Source organism: Cetorhinus maximus, chromosome 20 (genome assembly GCF_964194155.1).
Source record: "Cetorhinus maximus chromosome 20, sCetMax3.hap1.1, whole genome shotgun sequence".
Taxonomy (NCBI): Eukaryota; Metazoa; Chordata; class Chondrichthyes; order Lamniformes; family Cetorhinidae; genus Cetorhinus; species Cetorhinus maximus.
The window spans coordinates 7,559,647-7,580,978 of record NC_135898.1 but is presented as its reverse complement, the minus strand read 5'-3'; the positions used below and the strand labels follow the sequence as shown (position 1 = coordinate 7,580,978).

General features: G+C 44.6%; 1 protein-coding gene across 1 annotated transcript; it reads right to left on the bottom strand.

Moving 5' to 3' along the window:
* Positions 1-4,164: 4,164 nt before the first annotated feature.
* LOC144694828 (stanniocalcin-1-like) lies at positions 4,165-20,705 on the bottom strand. Its single transcript, XM_078565442.1, has 4 exons — positions 20,413-20,705; positions 15,882-16,024; positions 11,385-11,596; positions 4,165-8,298 (listed from the first exon to the last, which is right to left on the bottom strand). The coding sequence occupies exons 1-4, from the start codon at positions 20,555-20,557 to the stop codon at positions 8,025-8,027; spliced, it is 774 nt and encodes a 257-aa protein (XP_078421568.1). The 5' UTR covers positions 20,558-20,705; the 3' UTR covers positions 4,165-8,024.
* Positions 20,706-21,332: the final 627 nt, after the last annotated feature.

The window sequence follows — 21,332 nt, the reverse complement described above, 5'->3', positions numbered from 1 at the left end:
TCTCACCGCGACAGGGCCGGAGAATCCCGGCCTACATCTTAGGCCAAGCTTTAGGTCATATGCCGTCTTAACTCCTTATGTGGCTCAGTGACAAATTCTGTTTGATAATCGCTCCTGTGAAGGGCCCCGGGTGTTTTAGCAGGTGCTGTCTGAGTGCAGGTCGGTGTTGTTCTGTACGGAGGGCCCATTCCAGTGAGGGCTAGTTCCTCAGTCAGTTTCAGTGTGAAACAGTTAAATCTGATTGCAGGAAGGAGACGGCTGCTGCTGACTAACTAGGGGGTCTAAATCCACAGCAGAAGACACTCTCCATGGTTGAAACCCTAATTGCAAAAGTGACCCTTTTTGATGTCTTTTTTCCCTGTGTGAACTTCAAAGGAAATGAGTTAATGGTAAATCTTAAGTCCTTTTGTACTCCTGTACATGTCTGATTGTGGTTAACAGGCAAAGACTAAAGGGAGGTTCGGCGGTGGACCAGACATAGGAGTTTTTGTGTTTTACATACTCTTGCAGCATTTAGAGTCATTAAAAAATCTTTAGTGATGTTGTGAAATGCTGTGGGTTTTTTATTAAGAGCATCAAGAGGTGTAATTTAAACATTCTATCATCAAGTCAAACTGTTGTATTGGTCTTTTTAAGATTCTCATTCTTGTTTCCAAATTCCTCCATGGTCTTGCCCCTCCTGATCTCAGTGACCTCCTCTCACCCGATGACCCTTCAAGACCCCATATGTCTTCCTCTGATTTGGCCTCTTGCCAATTTTAATTGGTGACAGCTGCTTGGGCTCTGAGCTCCTGAATTCCCTCCCAAAACTGCCTCTCTATCTCTGACCTCCCTTTGGCTCCTACTCCAACCATGTCTCAGTTTAAATGTTTTGATGTTTGTTCACACATCCTTCCTTGGCCTTTGCCCCTCCATATCTCTCTCTAATCTCCCCCGGCCCTACAGCTCTCTGAGGACCTCTGCACTCCTCCAAACAAAAAATGTGATCGACCAGATCATTGGCCTGCTGGAACAATGTCCCAGGTCTCCTGGGGAGTGGCAGTCATGGTCGGATTGCCGTTCTGCTCAAACTTGATATAAACATGGCCTTATATATCCCCCATTTCCATCATTTTGCCATGGGCGGCCGTGCCTTCAGCTGCCTAGGCCCTTAGCTCTGGAGTCCCCTCCCTGCACTTTTCCACCTCCCTTTACTCCTTTAAGACTGTCCTTAAAACCTCCCTCTTTGACCAAGCCTTTGGTCACCTGGCCTAATATCTCCTTATGTTTCTGTGGTAACTCGTTGAATCACTCTGGGACATTCTACAACTTCAAAGACAGGACAAAGGCAAGTTCTGTTGTGTTTCATTGAGTTTTTCTGTCAGTAATCTGACATCTTTTCCATCACACATGAAGATGTCGAATTGGAGAGGAAACTGGAGCGGGATTTCAGTGTGCCACCCCCTTCAAAGCAGGGTTGCCAACTGTGGCTCAATGTGTTCATACTATGAGTGCCTGCTGTGCATTGCACCCCCACCATTGGCCCATCCTTTGGGCACTCTGCTCTCCCAACCATCAACTGGAAAATTGGGAATTTTAACACCCTCCACTTGGTTTGCTATCTTATCCAGGGATTGGAAGAACAGAATTTGCCAATAAATGGCACTATAAGCCATTTGAATGAGTTTCCCTGTGCCATTGTAATGTTGGTCCGCCTGTCTCCCTCCTGACTGAGGTGAGTTAAATCAGCACAGACCAGTGAGTGAGGCCTGAACTCTCTCGACCCGTAGTATGCTCAGCAACTTCCTGACCCACCGGAGAAGACTGAGTTTGGATTTCCACGAACAATTGTCCCACTAAGGCTGGCCGGAAATATCTGCCCTCGTGTCACTGGCGAGTGACACTGAACACAAAAAGCAAAAGACAACAAACGCAGGCTTTCCGAGCTTGGCCGGCAGCCACGCAACAACTGATGGCACATTCCTGACGGATCGAACTGGCTGAACGGGAGCATCCGCCATGAGAATGCAGTCGTCCTCCTCGCAGCGCTCCGAACCACTCCGCCCCCCCTGCCCCCACTGCACACGTAGACTACCCGAGAGAGAAAAAAGGGCTATGCAGATCCCTTGCTGAGGTGGTAATCCAAGCAGGAAGTGTGCATACCGCTGCACGAACGTGCCTTTTTTTGTTCTGTCTTTGCCCTGGGTTCCAGTGTCACAACACATTGCAAGCTTCTGCAAGCCTACCAAAGACATCAATCACTATTTGCCTTGGCTTCTGGCCAAATCTGGCCTGGCTCCAGTCACTGAGTATGAGTGTAATCACATGTCTCTGTACATCTATTACACCCATGATCACAGCTACTGTCACCCACAGGCAAGCTTGGACGGCATACATTTTTGGAGGTTTGCATGCACCCTTGAGGGCTGGGTGGGAGGGTTAGTCAGTAACCGTTTCGAAACTGAAAATCAAAAAGAGTCATTTTCAAGTCTGCAGCTAGTTTTTCTTTCCCTCTCTCTCTCTCTCTCATATCAATTGATGTTCAGCGGGTGAACCCTGTGCCCGAGCCCTTGGCTGCTGCTGCTTGTTAGTCGTTGGTTCGCAAGTCCACAAGGGAGGTGAATTCAGCTTCCTTCTCCCTCCCTCGGTCTTGGCCTGTCTTTACACTCTTCTGCGCCCCCCCTCCCCCCCCACCCCCGGCCCTGTCTCCCCACACTCTACTTTCTGCATCTTCCCCACTCTCTGGCAAGAGTTTTCCCAGCGGAGGTGAGGGAAAGTGAAAACCAGGAATCTGTTGGGAAATAACTGGGTTGGTCTTTTGATACGTGACAAATAGCCAAGGGTGTCATGAGTGGGAGAAACATGTGACGTTAGATCTACAATACCCAAAGCTGTCCATCACAGGTGGTGGGGGGGGGGGGGGGGGGGGTCGGTTTTCCTCAGAAAACCATAAGACGTAGTAGCAGAAGTAGGCCATTCGGCCCATCGAGTCTGCTCCGCCATTCAACGAGATCATGGCTGATCTGATAATCCTCAACTCCGCTTTCCTGCCTTTTCTCCATAACCCTTGATTCCCTTACTGATTAAAAATCTGTCTGTCTCAGCCTTGAATATACTTAATGACCCAGCCTCTACAGCCCTCTGTGGTAAAGAATTCCACAGATTCACTACTCTCTGAGAGAAGAAATTCCTCCTCATCTCTTAAATGGGCGACCCCTTACTATGAGATTATGCCCTCTGGTCCTAGACTCTCCCACAAGGGGAAACAACCTCTCAGCATCCACCCTGTCAAGCCCCCTAAGAATCTTATACGTTTCCATAAGGTCACCTCTCATTCTTCTAAACTCCAATGAGTACAGGCCCAACTGACTCAACCTCTCCTCATAAGAAAATCCCTCCATCCCCAGGATCAACCTAGTGAACCTTCTGTTGACTGCCTCCAATGCCAGTATATCTTTCCTTAGATAAGGGGACCAAAATTGTTCACACTATGCATCTGTTGTACACTCACGGATAGAGACTGATCACTATCGTTCGATGGTTGCATTATCATTCTATCATATCACTCCCAGGATGATCGTCAGTGGATTAGACAAACCTTGACCTTCTAAAATAAAAGCAAAGTACTGCCGATGCTGGAGATCTTAAAGGAAAACAGTAAGTGATGCAAAATACTCAGCAGGTCTGGCCGCATCCGTGGAGAGAGAAATAGAGTTAACATTTCAAGTCCAATATGACTCTTCTTCGGAACTTAAGAGGCAGGAATGTGGTGGGTTTTATGCTGTTGAAAAAGGGGAGGTGGTCAGGTGGAGCAAACAGGGGAGGTCAGGGATTGTGTAGAGGGTGGCAGAGATTAAATTACAAAGATGTCATGCAACTAAAGGCAATGAGAGTGAGAATGGTAGCAAAGGAACAAAGCATGGCTCCAGAGTGGGTGTGAATAGCAGAATAAAGGTCAAGCGCAGTCTGAAATCAAAATACCCTTTCTCAACAGCATAAAAGCCATCACAATTCTGCTCTGAAGAAGTCATATTGGACTCAAAACATTAACTCTGATTCTCTCTGTGCAGATGCTGCCAGACCTGCTGAGTTTTTCCATCAATTTCTTAGCTGTCCAGCAATCCCTTGGTTTCTCTAATGATGTGAACTGGAGAAAAGGGAAGAGGGAAAGAGTTCAGGAAACTGTTGTCTTGATGAATGTATATTTTAATCGTGGAATTGTTAAATGCATATAATCTGAGTGAGGAAGGCATTGAAATGACATGAAATAACGTGATGAGCCATCACAAATTTGTTTTGCCATATTAATGAATGTAATTATAACTTCAATGCTTAAGTTACAAACATATAGTTACAAAACGGACAACATTCAGGAAGCCTTGAGTGCAAACACTAACCCACAGTAAGAAATCGTGCAGCTGATGCATCGAGAATCAAGGCACAAGGTAAAATACAGACCACTTAAATGACAATGTTAGGAAATAAAAATAAATAACATAGAATATCCTAGAAATATGTTTGGACTCCACCTGACAATTTGGTGTCTCAGTGAGTTTGGGGCCATCCATAATTTTCACCTTGGTACTTGGTGGGGGTTGCGGGGGAATTAATTTGTGGTTCCACCCCATGGAAATATGAGTGTGTTATCAGAAAGCAGATCCTGGCATTAACCAAGCAGCTGACTGCGTCCTGTTCAAAAGCTCAAGATGCTTTGTGCATGATTAGTTGCTTTGAAGCACAGCGGCTGTCGTAGTGTTGGTCACTCTTTTGCACAGCAAGATCCACAAAGAGTAACAAGCTGAATGGACCCTGGAGGAGGTTTTTGGGGGGTTGGTTAACACCCTGGTCAACCGCCACAAGCAGTTTCTTCTGGCGGGGCTCTGGTGGGGTGGTGTCAGTAGGCAGACAGCTTTCTGAGCATTTCTGGAACAAGAGGATAACTATGGATGGCTCCTCACCTGTCCCTGGCATTTGTCATATTATTGGCCAGCTTACAGGAGCAACTGCTGCAAACCTTAAAGCAACAATTGTTTTTTTTTTTTGGTTAAGGATGACCCTAGTCTGTACTGTAAACAGGGAAGCCACCCTCTCAGCAAAACATTAGCACGAGTGACTGTTTTGCATTAACCTTTTCTTAAAGAAACTGGAACGCGATCAAGACTGACAGTGACCACCTCATTACCATCGGTCCCTCATGTATTTGTTACTTAGCTTGCATCAGCTTGATAGAAAAGAATTGTTGAAATATTTTGTTGAAGCTTCACTCCTCCCACAGTACAGACATTTGAAGCACTCAGGAAATTTTGCTGCATTATGGTGAAGTTCAGAGCACCATGCCTGAGGGAGGATATAGAGGCTTTGGAGGGAGTGCAGCCTGTATTTCATAGAATGATACCTGGACTCTAAGGGTCAAAGTATAGGGAGAGATTACACAAACTAATGTTTTAGTTCCTGTAATTTGAGAGGTCAAAGGGTGATTTGCTCAAAGTAGGGGATCTGATCGGGTAGAGAGAGAGAAACTATTTCTTCTGGTCGGGGCTGTAGTCAAAAAAAAGGAGTGAAATCAGCAAAGACTTCTTAGGAGTGGGAGACATTTAGAACTCTTGTCACCCAAATGGCAGTTGATGCTAGATCAATGGTTAATTATAAATCTAAGATTAACAATTTTTTGTCAACCAAAGGTATAAAGGGATTTTGGGTAAAGGCAGGTGTATGGAGTTCAGTCACAGATCAACCGTCATCTCACTGAGTGGCGCAATGGACTCAAAGGGTTAAATGGCTTACTCTTGTTCTTATATTTTACCATTTGTATTCTCTGGTTAACCATTACTTCTCTCTCTATTTTGCCCCATCCAGCCTTTTGGTGGCCAAGGGTATTGTGACAGGGACAATTACTCTACATAGTGGCAGGGTAGGGCAAGCAGGATTAAACATGGATATCCTCAGATTCTGTGAAGCTACTATGGCAGGGTCCCTAAGTGCCCAGTCTCTGCCAAGGTGTTGTACAATTGCTCTCCCAAGTGTCCTAAGGAGTCGGGTAATGAACACCATTAGCATTGCTCAGCAAAACCTTCACATCTCATCCATCTCTGCATCCATCTCCTGGCCTGGCCTGGCCTGCAATCAGATCAGGAAAATCTGAAGGAGGATGCATGCAAAATGTTGATGTAATGTCTTTGCTGTTGAGTTGAAAGGGCATTTTTATTCTTGCTCGGGCTGTAATGAGTTCAATGCACACAACTTTTCTTTTCTTCCTGTAAGTAACTTGCTCCCCATGTCTGTGAAATCTTGGCTGTCGAAATGGTTCTAAGCGCCACCTATCCTATCCTGTGATTCTCTCTGCGTGCAATGTGTTTTGTGCTTACTACTCCTATTGGAGTATTGCGATGCGTCCGTGACTATCTCTGTGGGATTAGTTACTAAGATATGGGCCTGTCCATATTCGTATTAAGATTATGCCCTCTTGTTCGGGATGCCGTCCACCAATGTTTCTTTGTCTCCCCTGTCGAATTCCTCTACCATCTTAAACACCGAGATTAGATCACCCCCTTAACCATCTGGAGGAAAGAAAATGCATTTAAAGTGTTGGGTGTGTAATTTCGAACAAAGAATTGTTGTTCTTTGAAGGGTGATCTTTGCTGCTTCTTAACATCAAGGTGTTCAGAATGGGATTGGACATGTTCCAGAACCTCCAACTGCAAAGCAATATAACTGGGGCAAGGGTTTCCTTAGCATTCTAAATCTATTCCAAAAACAATGTTTGACTGTTCCTGGCTCCTCTTTGCCAAGTCAGTTAAGAGTGCTACATGCTAAGGTGTAGAATTTCACTGGGTTTGATGCAGCACTGAGTATGAGATGTTAAAGAAATCCCCTTTTATACATGGCTTATAGTGCGCCTTCACTGTGGAACAGAGGACAGCATACAGCGTTATGCTTCCACGAGCCACACCAGCCTTCTCGCCCATTCGGGGATAGTTAGGAGTTCGGACGTATGCCGAGTGAGAATGAGCACTTTTTCAGGCAGTGAGTTCCTATAATCTGGAATCCATTGTCTGACAGGGTGTTGAAAGCAGATTCAACAGTAATTTTCAAAAGGGAACTGGGTATATTGTCATGTGCCTGAAAATGAAAAAGTGGATGATTTGGGCTCACTGGATAGCTTTTCCAAAGAGCCAATACAGCCAGGATGTGCCTCGTGGTTGTCTTTCTGTGCTTGATTCTAAGAATTGGATCAAGATAGTGGGCAGAGAAGGGAGATTTTTATATCTGCTAGCATGAACAAAAACCCCCAGAGAGAATAAGACAAGGTTCTGCGAGATTGTGCTACCCAATCTCTGATGAAAGCTTGACTTCCTGGAGGTATTGGATCATGACCACGAATGTACGTGACTGTCTCTACTTGGATTGTGGAATTAAATCACCCGTCCACTTGGTGAGACAAGCTCTCGGAGAGATCTTCCCAAATAGTACGGACCCTAACCCTAACTGTCCCGAATGCAGTCACCTGCCAGGTCCAGCATAAGGCTGAAAGCAGGCAATAGCTGAGCTGGTGCAGCTGGGAATTGAGGGCTTCATGTACTCTATAGGTAATATTCCTGTACCTGCTGTTCAAGCAGAGATATTCATTTATTCCGAATATATCTGCCTACATCCAGCTTCAGTGGCTTCTTGGAGTTGTCTAACATCTCATATCATCGGCTCCAGATGGAAGGTTAACATTGCTGGGGGAAAAGATAAAGGGAGTGAGTGGCATTTGGAAATATTAATGCTGGTACTTGACCTGGACTGGATTCAAACCAACTTGTATTTGGCTTGTGTTCTCTAAGGAAAAAAGATGCTCTGACTCTCGGTTACTCTCTGCCAGTTTAAAGAGCTTGCACTTTGATGCTTACTGCTCACCAGTTAGTCTCCTGCTCAAGTTGGATTTGGGTACTTGCTCCCTGTTAGCTGCCATAATATGAACAGTACCAGTTGGAAGGATTACACTGGGAACACCTTGGTTCTGCAGACAGGTCCAGGCATCCTCTCCTTACCCTCCTCCACTATCACTCATCCTCAGGCGATGTCAGCTTTGTGCCCAGACGGGCGGCTGCCTGTTGGCCATTGAGATTCCGGAGGAAGACGCGCAGTTTTTGGTGTTCGCTGGATGACCGGCTGTTGAAGCTGGTCCTCTGTGGCGATGGCAAGCAGTGGTCACTTTGCAGCAGGTGGACGAAGCCGGAAAAATGCGTCCCCAAGCCCACCATCATGTTCTCTCTTATGTTGTTCACTGTCTCCTCATCGCATTCCAGAAGACTCCTCAGCAGCTTGTTGTAATATCTCGAGGTAACAACACAAATGGAGAGAGAAATGAAATGAGAGCTCACCTTGACATTTCAAAAGGGGAATTCAAAAACCAATAATTATGAACCCTCAATGAAAGCATATCTTTCAACTGCACTACCACAACTATTGATCTTTTCCCAAGGCGTTTTACTTTTCAATTAACAGTTAAAGTCAATCAGAAGTCTTTCAATGTTTATAGGGGGGATAAAAACCTCTGACAATCTGTACGACCTTGGAATGCCCCAAACAGTCAATGAATGACTTTCTGAGCGTAGTCACCAGCAAACACATAAGCTTGTGTTGCTCCCAGCAAACTCTCCCGAACAGCCATGAGATAAGCGAGGACTAGATCTGTTTTGGTGCTGTTGGCTGACAAGTGAGTGTTGGCCAGGACATTAGGTGTAACTCTGCATTCTTGTTCAATTAATGTGGTGGGACGTTTATGTCTATCTGAACAGGGAGACAGGAGCTCAGTTTCATGTTTCACTCAAAGGGTGGTGTCACCAACAGTACAGCACTCCCTCAGTACTGCACTGAAGTGTCACCTGGATGGCCTGCTCAAGCCCTGGAGTGGGACTTGAACCCATGACAGCCTGACTGTAGAGGCAACAGTGCGATCACTGAGCCAAACTACATTAGGGAATGACTTGCTTTGCCAAAACTCAAAGGCAGCATTCAGTGAGAATTCCCATTGTGATAACCTGACTCCAATGGGCTGCACTGCAAATCCCTCACTGCAGCTATAAGTGACTACCTGTGCTCATAGGAAGACATTACTGTCAGCGCTTCAATCATTTTAGCTTGAGGCCCTGGAGGTGAGTGTGGTGGGGAAGAGACTGTCATCCACCTCTTTCTGAATGTGCCTTTGCAAAGCAGCTCTGGAGAGAGATGCAGTTGGTTTTACCGAGGTCCATCCCGAGCAGCTCTATGCTCAATGGGATGTTCCCAGGGACACACACAGACACTGTTTAGTTTGCTGACCTTGCATTGCAAAGAGCTGTGTATAACTGCTGGCACATTGTGAGGTCCAAGGCTACGTGCTGAGGGATGCACTGGAGCAGCTGCTGCAAAGGCTCAATGGGGAAAGGCCACTGTCAAAGGCCTTCCCACTGTAGACCACCGAGAGACTGGAAAATGGGTATGTTTGATATGAAATAACTGTTGTAATGATAACCTGTAATTGTAGTGAAGTACCTCAGAATGTCACGTACTGCATTGAAAAAAACAGATCTGTTTTACACTTGGTAAAATATCGTCAGCTCATAATTGTTGCTTTATGTACATTTACAAATTTTGTGACTGAAGTATATTTTTAGGAAAGAAAATCTTTGCTTGAGGCCAAACCAACAGGACTGCAACCCAAGTCTTGTATGGGGAATTTTAGAGATAGAGACAGCAAGCTAGAGCTGTGACAGTTTGTGTGCATTTTAGAACAGCCTACATTTCCCAGAATATGACCACTTCGCTCTTACTGGAGTCATTTCAGGTACTATCCCTACCACAATCACAACGGGCAGTGCTACCAGTGATTGGTCAATGCTGGACACCAGTTCAGTAACCTAATCACCACCAAAATTTGCCACTGGTTTTCGGGATGGATGGATTTGATATGGATTTACCAAAGCTTCTGCCTCCACACTTTGGACGGCTTTTCATGTTGTTGCTGAGCTTCAGTGAGGTTTCACTAATACCATGTTGTCTTGGCTTCCCTAACCTTCATGAGGCTTTGCTCCCTTTGGACAGACTTGAGATGGTATAGTTTAAATTCAAACCTTTTGTTACAAACTAGTTACAAAGACCTCATAGTAAGCACATGGTAATCAGGACACAGCCAGTGCTGCATCCAGCTCTCTTGGAGCTTCTCAGTCATCTGTGTACTGATGTCGGAGTTACATCACTAATATCATAAATGGTCTCTTGAACTTATTCATTGAACCATTGCTCTGCAGGGGGCAGAACCCTTGATGGCCATCAAAGTTCACATCAGCTTGCACTTAGCAAAGGTGCCTGCGACCTGGAAACCTCCACCTAGCTGCAGTACAGAACCAAATATAGCACCTTTTCACAATCTCAGAAATGTTCCCAAGTGCTTTACAGCCAATGAAGTACATTTTGAAGTGTAGTCACTGTTGTCAGGTAGGAAATGAGGCAGTCAATTTGTGCACAGCAAGCTCCCACAAAGAGCAATGTAAGAGCGGCCAGATAATCTGCTTCAGTGATGTTGATTGAGGGATAAATATTGGCCATGACAACAGGGAGAACTGCCCTACTCTTTTTCAGATCATGCCCTGGGTTACATCCATCCATCTCAGTTCATCTCACCTGAATGTTGGCACTCCTGACCTTGCAGCACTCCCTCAGTACTGCACTGGAGTGTCAGCCTAAAGTTTTATGATGTCAGTGCAAGAGTGGCCATTGCCAATCCAAAACCACTGTACCAGGGTCAAGCCCTCAGGTCTGGAGGTTAATCAGTGGAGACCCGACAATAGTCAACCAATGGCCATGATGATTAGTTAAATAAAAATCAGAGGAACTGACACTTCATTTGGTCTTGCAATGTATGGATGACTTGCAGGGCCATTTTAATAAAAGTGGCACAGATTCTTTGAGATACAATGCCTCAGCTAGCATCTGGCACAGAAAATATTCAGGTCACTTTCTGATGAACTAAAGGAGTCAAACTACATTTTACTTTGATTCATAGGATCATTGGGAGCGTTGGATAAAAAAAGGACCTGGGTCCATCTTGTTCATCTTTACCATCCTGGCAATTATATCATACATTGATAATGGAGTTATTGACTAATCACAGCTATCAATCTCTGCTGATTAGTCTACAACAGAGCAAGACATGAGGTGAGGAAACCCCCACTGGTGGAGAGCTTTGGGGACCATAGGTCCAAAATCACTTGTTCCTCCCGAGCTCAGTACAGTCACGACACGTCATCTCTTAAATCACTCATAAACTGGATCCCAAATGTTCAAAGGAATTTATCAAATTTGCTTGGGAATCAATCAATCCCTAGGGAAACCTATTCCATAGATGGAATTATGATACTTAAACATTTCCAGTACTATACCTGTTTTTGAAATACGTAGGGAGCTGAATGACTTCTGTTATTGCCACAGTGTTGTGCTTTGCCATTGTACAGATGTCCAGTTTCCTGTAACACTCCTCCTGAATGTCCGCTATCATTTTTTGAAAAGCCGAGCATCTACGAATGGTGAAGAAGGCTTTGGAAGTGATTCCATTAACGATGCATTTCAAACTGTCCTTGACGAATGCTTTTCCCTATGGCATAAAAATACTCATCAGTCCCGAAACGTAGTCTAAGGGCTGAAGTGTATATATTGGAAATAACTGCAAAAGTATCTTTTCTCAGAACGTTCAAATCAAAAGCTTCAGCAACAGCAGTGTATTTTTTTGTCCCAAGTGCCTCCCTCCCTTTACCTCACCCAGTCTAATGGTCCAAGCTCTGTTCGCTAACTTCAGCACTTTACTCAGATGTAAGGGTCCGTGCTTGCTGTTCGTGGAGATGTAGAGTTCCACGATCTTGAATCTGACTTTAGCTTCAGGCTGTCTGGACCACAGTAAAACTCTTCCTCCTTCTCTACCTTTTATGTTTTGCCTGGGCAGTTGTTGCCCAGCATTAATGATGTTTCACAAACACCATGCTTTCTCGTCTTACCGTACCTTGATAAGGCTTTGCCTCCCCCTTTTCAGACCAAGAGATAGTCAGTATAGTTTAACTTCAAACAATTTATTATTTATTTACAAAGACCTCCGGGTAAGCACATGGTTTCCAGGACACAGGTCCCTGTTCTGTGCTTAGCTCTCTTGGAGCCTCTTGGTCATTTGACTACTGATGTCACTCTTCCATCATTAATTTCACCATGGTCATAAAATAACCATTAACCCATTACTCTACATTTTTAACATCTTCTCCCTGCTTGTTCTGCCAATCGTTAGTGCTAACCCGAGCAAAGTAGACATAATGAGACATCTAACTGCAGGAAAGAGTAGAAGCAAGTCTATTCTCTCCAACTGTAGATGACCCTGCCGCTCAATCCCACCTTTAACTGGAGCTTTGTGGATGCACTGATGGTTGCCTTGCATGCAGTTGGTTCCATCGTTCATCATTGGTTGAAGCTACACAAGTACAGCAGCAGAGTGGTTACATTGATGAACTGGTAATCCAGGGGCCTGGACTAATAACCTGGAGAAGTGAGCTCAAATCCCACCACGGCAGATGGTGGAATTTAAATTCAATGAATAAATCTGGAACAAAAAGCCCATCCCAGTACTGGTGACCATGAAACCACCAGATTGTCGTAAAAACCCACCTGGTTCACGAACGTCCTTTCGGGAAGGAAAGGTCTGGCCTTTTTGTGACTCCCAAGATTCAAGAGTGCATGGGATGTGTTCCCCCAGTCTCCTCCAGATTCTCTCTCTGGCTCGTTCTTAAAAGTGGGTGCATAAGATTCCTGGATTACACTGACTACCTGCCTTGTGACTACTTCAGAATGGCTTGCAAGTCACTCAACTGATTTCTTCTTCCTATAATTGCTCCCATTCTAAGTTGATTAACTGTCACCCAAAATTTGCTTCAGAACCGTGATCTTCAGCTCCCTTGATGTTGCTGCTATGTTACTGATTAATGAAAGCAGTGTCGCCTTCGGGCTCGAGTGTTCTGACAAGGTGAGATTGTACTTGTACCTGTACAACCTACAGCGTACCTCAAGGTAGCTCAAAGGACTTGCCAAATACAACCTGCTTGAGTTGGGAGATGCTGCAGGTCACTGTGACTCATCATCCAATGCGAGGCCCAAATGAAATCCTGCCGCCCACCACCGCCCCCACCGCCCCCAACTCAATTGTCAAACACTTGGCTACCACGCCATGGTGAAGATGATATTTGTTTCTTCCATCCACTTTGAGGTTTAAGATTGTTGGCAAAAGTACCAGGGTTTGATCAGGGAGATTTTTTTTTTTCCACACAGCAAGGTTGTTGCGATCTGGAAATGAATGTTTAAATGTGGTGGAAGCAGATTCAACGGGAACTTTCTAAAGGGAACTGGACAAATGCTGGAAGGAGGAAATGTTTTCAGGGCGATGGAGCAAGAGCAAGCAAGTGCCACCAGCTGAATAAAAGAGCCAGCAGAAGCACGATGGGCTGAATGGCCTCCTTTTTTGTGTTGCACATTTCTATTCCATTTAGTTTGCAGGTTGAATTTTGAAAACTTTATTAAAAATATAAGAACATAAGGAATAGGAGCAAGAATAGACTATATGGCTCATCAAGCCTGATCTGCCATTCAATATGATCATGCCTGATCTTCAGCTTCAGTTTGACTTTCCCACCTGCTTCCCCGTATCCTATGAGAGCCTAAAAGTTTGTCTATCTCGACAATAAAGATATTCAATGATGGAGCATTCACAATCCCCTGGGCTGGAGAATTCCAAGGATTCACAACCCTCTGAGTGAAGAAATTTCTCCTCATCTCAGATCTCCCCATCTGCTGAAATGATCAACCCCTTATCCTGAGACTGTGCCCCTTTGCATGAGTGACTTGGCTTGGCAAGATTGAAAGTGATTTCACAAAGAATGATACAGCTGGGGAGCTCCATACCATCTACCCATCAATAAAATCTATCAGAGCATCTCATGTTTAATCCATGTCCAAGATGGAATGCTCAACTAGGTCTGAAATTTGTCTTCGGCTCATTTAATGCTGTGCCCTCTTTTCCTCTGGGAATGGATCTTCTCGATATGGTTCTCTGCCTGCCGAATGCTATCTGATCTCACAAGATATGATCCACTGCAGGGTCCCGGTTCCTTTCACCTTCTTTGCCAGCTCAGTTATCTAGGGTGTTGTCATTCGGTACTCACTTTGAGCAATTCAGGCTCTGGTGTGTCGATGACCCAAATCATCTTGACACAGATCCTGAACTCCTTCATCCTTTGCTGGAAGAGTCTCCATTAATCATGCTCTGAGAAATTAGAACTATCAGGAAAGACACAATGGTAGGCTGAGGCTTTTCTCTCTGCAAAGGAAACCGCTGAGAAGTAACTGTCTTTAAAATTACAAATGGGTACAATAGGCGAGGTGTCGACAAAATGTTTCCAATTGTAGGAGTCCAAAATTAGGGGTCATCAATACAAGGTAGCATCATATACAGTTATACAGCACAGAAACAGGCCCTTCGGCCCATCGTGTCCATGCCAGACATCAAGATCCTATCTATCCTCATCCCATTTTCCATAACTTGGCCCATAACCCTATATGCTATAGCGTTTCAAGTGCTTATCTAAATACTCTTAAATGTGGTGAGGGTTCCTGCCTCTACCACCCCCTCAGGCAGCGTGTTCCAGATTCCAACCACCCTCCGGGTGAAAAAATCTTTCCTCAAATCCTCCTGACCCTTACCTTAAGTCTATGCCCCCTGGTTATTGACACCTCCGGTAAGGGGAAAAGTTTCTTCCTATCGACCCTATCTGTGCCCCTCATAATTTTGTATACCTCTATCAGGTCCTCCCTCAGCCTTCTCTGCTCTAAGGAAAACAACCCTAGCCTATCCAGTCTCTCTTCATACAGGCAACATCCTGGTGAATCTACTGTGCACCCTCTCCAGTGCAATCATATCCTTCCTATAATGCAGATTCCAGAACAGCATGCAGTACTCCAGTTGTAGCCTAACCAGTGTTTTATACAGCTCCAGCATAACCTCTCTGCTCTTGTATTCTATAATTTGGCTAATAAAGGCAAGTATGCCTTCTTAACCACCTTATCTACCTGTGCTGTTGCCTTTGGGGGTCCATGGACATGTACTTCAAGGTCTCTCTGATCCTCTGTATGTTCTAGGGTCCTACCATTCATTGTGTATTCCCTTGCCATGTTAGTCTTCCTGAAATTCATCACTTCACAGGATTAAATTCCATTTGCCACTGCTCTGCCCATCTATATCATCCTGTAATCTAAGGCTTTCCTCCTTCCCTAAGGGCATTGAACCAGATTATTAATTGGATTTAAATTCCACCAGCTGCCTGGTGGGATTTGAACCCATGTCCCCAGAGCATTAGCCTGGACTGCTGGATTACTAGTCCCATGTCATTACCACTACACCACCAGCTCCCTCCTAAACACACAGTGCCTTTGTCTCAAAGCACTTAGTAGCCAATGAAGTTCTTTTGAAGTGTAGTCACTGCCGTAATGTAGGTGATAAGATAAGCAATTTTCACAAGCAAACTCCCACAGACCACAATGTGATAATGACTCAGTGATATTGATTGAGCAATAAATATTGGCCAGGACACCGAAGCTCCCCTGCTCTTCTTCAAAATAATGCCGCGTCCACCTGAGAGGGCAGACAGGGTCTTGGTTTAAAATTTCATCTGAAAGACAGTACCTCCAACAGTGCAGCACTCCCCCAGTACTGCACTTGATTTTTTTATTTTTGTGCGCTTGTCTCTGGACCCGCAAATGTCTGACTTGAGGAGAGAGCGATACCCACTCAGCCACAGCAGACACTCGTACCCCATAGGGCCAGCCTCGTGTCTCATACATGAACCCCATACCTGAGTGTCAAACTTTGCAGCGTTGTACAGGAAGGACCTGCAGATACCATACATCCCGTTGGTGTCACAGGTTGAATTTTCCAGGCAGGCAAATGCCCCACAGCCCACGTGGAGTGCGTTGTTCAGGCACCGGATGATCTCAGCTACAAAGCAGAAAGAACAAACTGAATGTTAATGGGGAAAGGTTGGCAGAGACCTCAGTCGGGTAGCCAACTCTCGAGGATTACCCCACATTCTTTCAGAATTGAAGATGAAGCTGCAAAACAGTGTTGTTAACAACCTCCCTGGGCTGCTCGCTGCAGTGTCCAGGAAACTCACCTCCAGCTCCTGGAAACTCAGGATCATCTTTGGCAACCCTCCTCACCAGCAATGGATTTGAAATTCTATTGGGATTATGGCGCTAAAAGGTCACAGGGACATGTACTGATGGTTGTATTTTTTTTAAGTTATCTCTTTCTTCCCTTAGCACCCTGAAGGTTTAGCAAGATAGCAGCTAAAGCTCTATTGGCTCCACCCCAACTTGCACCAAGTTACCTGGGGTGCACCTTTGGACCATGTCATTGCAGGAATGTGCTATCAGTGTGTTGCCTAAGTTGTGACAGACAGGAACTGCACACACAAGACATTCCATTGGAAGAAATTTTATTTTTTAATATGTCAATAACTTGACAAATGCATGTAGTTCCTGTCAGCTTTGCATTTCATTTATGACAATGTTCATGTGCTATGGAAAGTGCCAGGGCTGTAATTACACCCTCCTGCCAGTGGAGACACTGCCAGTGGCACACTTGTCACAAGGGAGGAAATGCAGCATGACAAGGTTTCAGAGGCAGGAAGCATTACAAATGTGCACAGAGCAATTTATATAGGAATAAGGACAGAATTGGTGCAATATTAAAATGAGGACTGAATTATACCTGCCAACCCTAAAGTGAAAACAACCCACTTTCTAACCTATCACCTGAAGATTACACTTAGTCTCAACACCCCATGTGGGATGACTAAGGTTATATCACGTCCAGGCAGATTTATGGAAAATGTGCACGTTACCTGTTAAAGTAATATGGAGAATGGACAATCTGCATTGAAACAAGATGGAATCAAAAGGTCAGGTGACCTCCTTTCTTGTCTGCCCATATACATAAAATTGCTAAAGGTTGGAAGTTAGCCTGCTTGTCTGATCAGGACATTAAAATATAAATTTGGGACATTTCACTGAGAAAAGCATTCAAATGCAACATATAATTCTTGCGAATTTTAACGGCTGCTATTGTCCAAATGCATACAGAAATGACTGCACAATGGCCTCACAGACTTATTGGCTGAAGAATGGAATTCTGTCGAATGGGTGTGAGGGGAACCCATTCTAACACAAGGAGGTGCAAATGGCCAAAACACAAAACCCCTTTGTGTGTCAATGCTCAAGTTGCCAGGGATCATTTCTATGGACAATGGAAAAACTGATACTATGCAAAAACAGAATTACCTGGAAAAGCTCAGCAAGTCTGGCAGCATCGGCGGAGAAGAAATCAGTTAACGTTTCGAGCCTTCATGGCCCTTCGGCAGAACTGGAGCATAGTTAGAAGAAGGGAGAAGGGCCATGAAGGCTCAAAACGTTAACTGATTTCTTCTCCGCCGATGCTGCCAGACTTGCTGAGTTTTTCCAGGTAATTCTGTTTTTGTTTTGGATTTCCAGCATCCGCAGTAGCTTTTAGCTTTTTGTTTTTATAAACTGATACTATGGTCGCCTGTCAGAAACCAGTTTGTGATAAGGGACACTTGTGAACACACGTTTTTGAGAGTAGCCTCATGTCAGTCTGTCTGGGAGACAAAGGAATTCAGAGGGAGGAGATCCCACCCAGCAAAAGGAAGGACATTGCTTAGAATTCACTAACAGGCAGAGAGGCGAAACTTGTCTTTTACCTACCGATTTGAAGAAGCAAGCCAGATCTTTACTGCATGAACTTGCTGCACCTCAACTGTACCAAAGCCAGAAACCTGCACTGCAAGTCGTAAGCCACTCCAGATTCATTGCCGGAAACTTCTGACCTTCATTTCCTCAGTGAACCAAAAGTAGTCATCAGGCCTGCAACCTTTCCAGCTTCCATCTCAAAAGACTCAGGTATGACCCATTGACATTTTGGACTTCTTAAAAAAAAAACCTAAAGGAATGCTGCCTCCTTTGTACTCACCTTTTCTTGTGCACGTTTGTGTGTCTTGTGTGTGTGTGTGTGTGTGTTATGAATACATTTGGGTGTTGAGAAATGAAGATTTATTACTTCTTATGAAGACGTAAGAGAAAACAAGTTTTGTGTCCGTTCTTGAGAGTCAGAGCACTCGAGGGGTTAAAACACTTCTTCAAAAAATATGTTGTTATAATCAGTTGAGAGATGGAAAAGGGGGGAACTATCCTACCCTCTCTGCCCTGTCTGTAGCACTGCATATATGAGAGAATGCACAAGTGACAAACTGGCTGATATGGAATGTTGAATTTAATGAAGGCTTCTGTTGCTTCCTCATGATACTTCTTATCAAGCCTCACATTTAAGTTTACGTTCTCCAGAAGCCACAGAAAGCAAATTTCACAAACCAGTACAGTTTGTGAATGAGCTTGCATTTCTGTGGTGCATTTTATGATCTCAATTAGCAGCCAATGAGATACTTTAGGTGCGTACTCAATCCTGTAGTGCAGGAAGCATGGCAGGCAACTTTTACACAGCAAGCTCCCATGAAGAGTGAATGAGGTGTAACTGCAGTTCAATTGTTTTTAGTGGTATTTATTGAGGGATAAATATTGGCCAGAACACCAGGGGGAACTCCCCCTGCTCATCTTCGAGAAGTGCCATGGGATCTTTTACACCCTCCTCAGGGGTCAGATGTGACCTCAGTTTAACATCTCATCAGGAAACTGATGGCTCCGACAGCATTGCACTCGCTCAGGCTGAGCTTGTGCCTTTGGAGAAGCTGATGACTGAGCCAAAGCTGCCATTGGTATAGCAATGCTAATCGCACATTCAAAATACATGGCTGGGTGTGAAGCTCATGGTGATGCCTCTGAGGCAATAATGGTGAATTCTTCATGGTTTTCACCACCACCAGTGAAAACCTAATGACAGCACTCAAAAACCATTTCCTCCATTTGATGCGAAGCTACGAGACATCAAGGAAGGCACATTTTGTGTGAAGGGTCTTGTTAAGGAAAAGCTTAAGTCAGCATTTAGAAGTCAATTATTGCAAAATAAAAGGAATAAAATAGTGAAATGCACTTTGGAGCATCAGGTGACATTCAGACTAATAGCCGGTGTCCATAATCATTGCTGCAAAATACCTTGTAAAGGATGCTTGATGTGATTTCTCAGACACTCCACTCTCTATTGCATGTTTTATCAGCGGCTCTCCATGGTATTGGAAGCAGCCACTCAGTCAGTACCATACAGAATGCAGCAAAGCAAATCAGAATATGCCTTTTTCTTACAGAAGCTACTTGTGCAAATTTTTTGCTTTTGAGTTTTCAAACAATTCAGCAGATTTCTCAACCGAGATTGAACATTACAAAAAAAAAAAGACCCCATGTGAGAGCAGACTGAGCTCCATCTCTGGATTGTGACAGCTACATAAATGGGGGTTGTCAAAAAACAGGGCAAAATCCAAGAGTATGGACACGGTGACATAGTCTTCACCAGCAGACACAGCCTCAGTTGTGCTAAGTTGAGATGTTCAACTTTGCATTCTGTCACAAACTGAGTGGTGCTACTTGATATTATTTCCCATTCAAAAATTTAAAAAAATGAAACTTAAAAATTTGTTTGTCTTAAGCGTGTTTGACCCTGGTTTCCCTTGGCAGCTGAGCACTTTGAGGAGTAAGCAGTGAGCAAGCACACACACACACACACACCCCTGGGTACTGCGGAAAACAAGGTCCAAGAAGACAATGCTACAGTCTGGTTTGTGTAAGCTGACTCCTTTCCTTCAGTGTTCAGTGCAGACCTCCCTCCACACACAGATTCCACACCTTTATCTCCTATCAGATAGTCACTTGAACAATGCCCCATCACCAGACTTGCAGGTAAAAGTTCATGTTTTTAAATGTAAAAGCAGTATGGTCTATAGATCCAGGAAACATAATGACAGTGCATTGAACGGATACAAGTTTTATTTTGAAAGTAACCAGTTTTTTTTACAGTAACAACTGTATTTACAGTATAAACGAATCTCAATGGCAACATGCTCAGCAGGAAATGATTGGCCAGCTCAGGTTAGAATGTGAGACTGTATCCACTTCTAGCAATTCTGCTGCTCCAAAACTGGGCGCAGAAAGCATATTACCTGAAGAAACACGCCGAAATTGGATTTTGTTTTAAGGAGTCGTAAACTGTGCGTAAATGCCTGCACTTACCTTGCCTGTATCGTACAGGAGGTCCAGTGAGTGGGATAGGGAACTGGAGAAGCCGGGTCCACTGCCGCAAAAACCCGGTCTCCAGCTGATTTAAACCTGGGCGCAAGACAAGAGCAGGGAGCTGTTTGCATTTACCTGAATTCTGGGCGGAAAATCTCATCCTTCTGGATGGCAGAGAGTCGTTCTTATCTTCAACAGGTGGTGCTATTTCATCTGCAGCCGACCAGCCACCGAGCTGAACGGACACCAGGATCGCAAAGAGAGCTGATTTGTGGAACATCGCTGCAGACGAGTCGGTGATCAGGTCAACTGAGCTCGTCCACCTCCTTCTCTGCTCTGTCTCGCACCAGCTTCAGTCTGTATCTAGATGGATGGGTGTCTCTGTGTGTGTGTGTGTGTGTATGTCACTTTATGAACTGCAAAGGCACATTTATACAAGTGTTATCTCGGGGGAAGATCTCAATGAAATCGTAAGCAGAGTCATAGCTACCAATGAAAGGCATCTTACTGGAACTGTCCATTCAGAATTCGACATCAGTGCTCGCCACCCTGAATAATTGTCCTGAAGTTGGAGACGCAAGCGCACAAAGGCTGGCAGCCCCACATTGCGAGTTTGCAAAGCCTTTTCATTGATTTATTTTTTTTTTGGGGGGGTGGGGGGAGGGAGGTGGGTGTTGTTTTGCAATGTAAGTGCAGTTGAACGCACTGCTAGTCATACTGGAGGTTCACAGCCAAATCATATTGCATTTTAATTTACAATTAAAAAAAAAGATAAGTTTCTTTAAAAAAAAAACTAGCATTGGTTAAAAATTGCCTGCAGCGCATCGCAATCGTTGGCGTGACAATTCGAGCTCATTTTGCAAAGAACTCCGGCTACCTTGTCGGATTTCTCCCAATAATTCTGCTGGATTTTCATTTCTTTGGCGTAACGTTGTCGCATTTTACTGGGCAGCCGGGAGCGAGAGAGCTCCTGAGCTGTATCGTCCTGTGGCTCCACTTCAGCTGCCTGATAAATGTTTGAGGATCAGATTTGAACCTGGGGGTCTGGGGTCTTT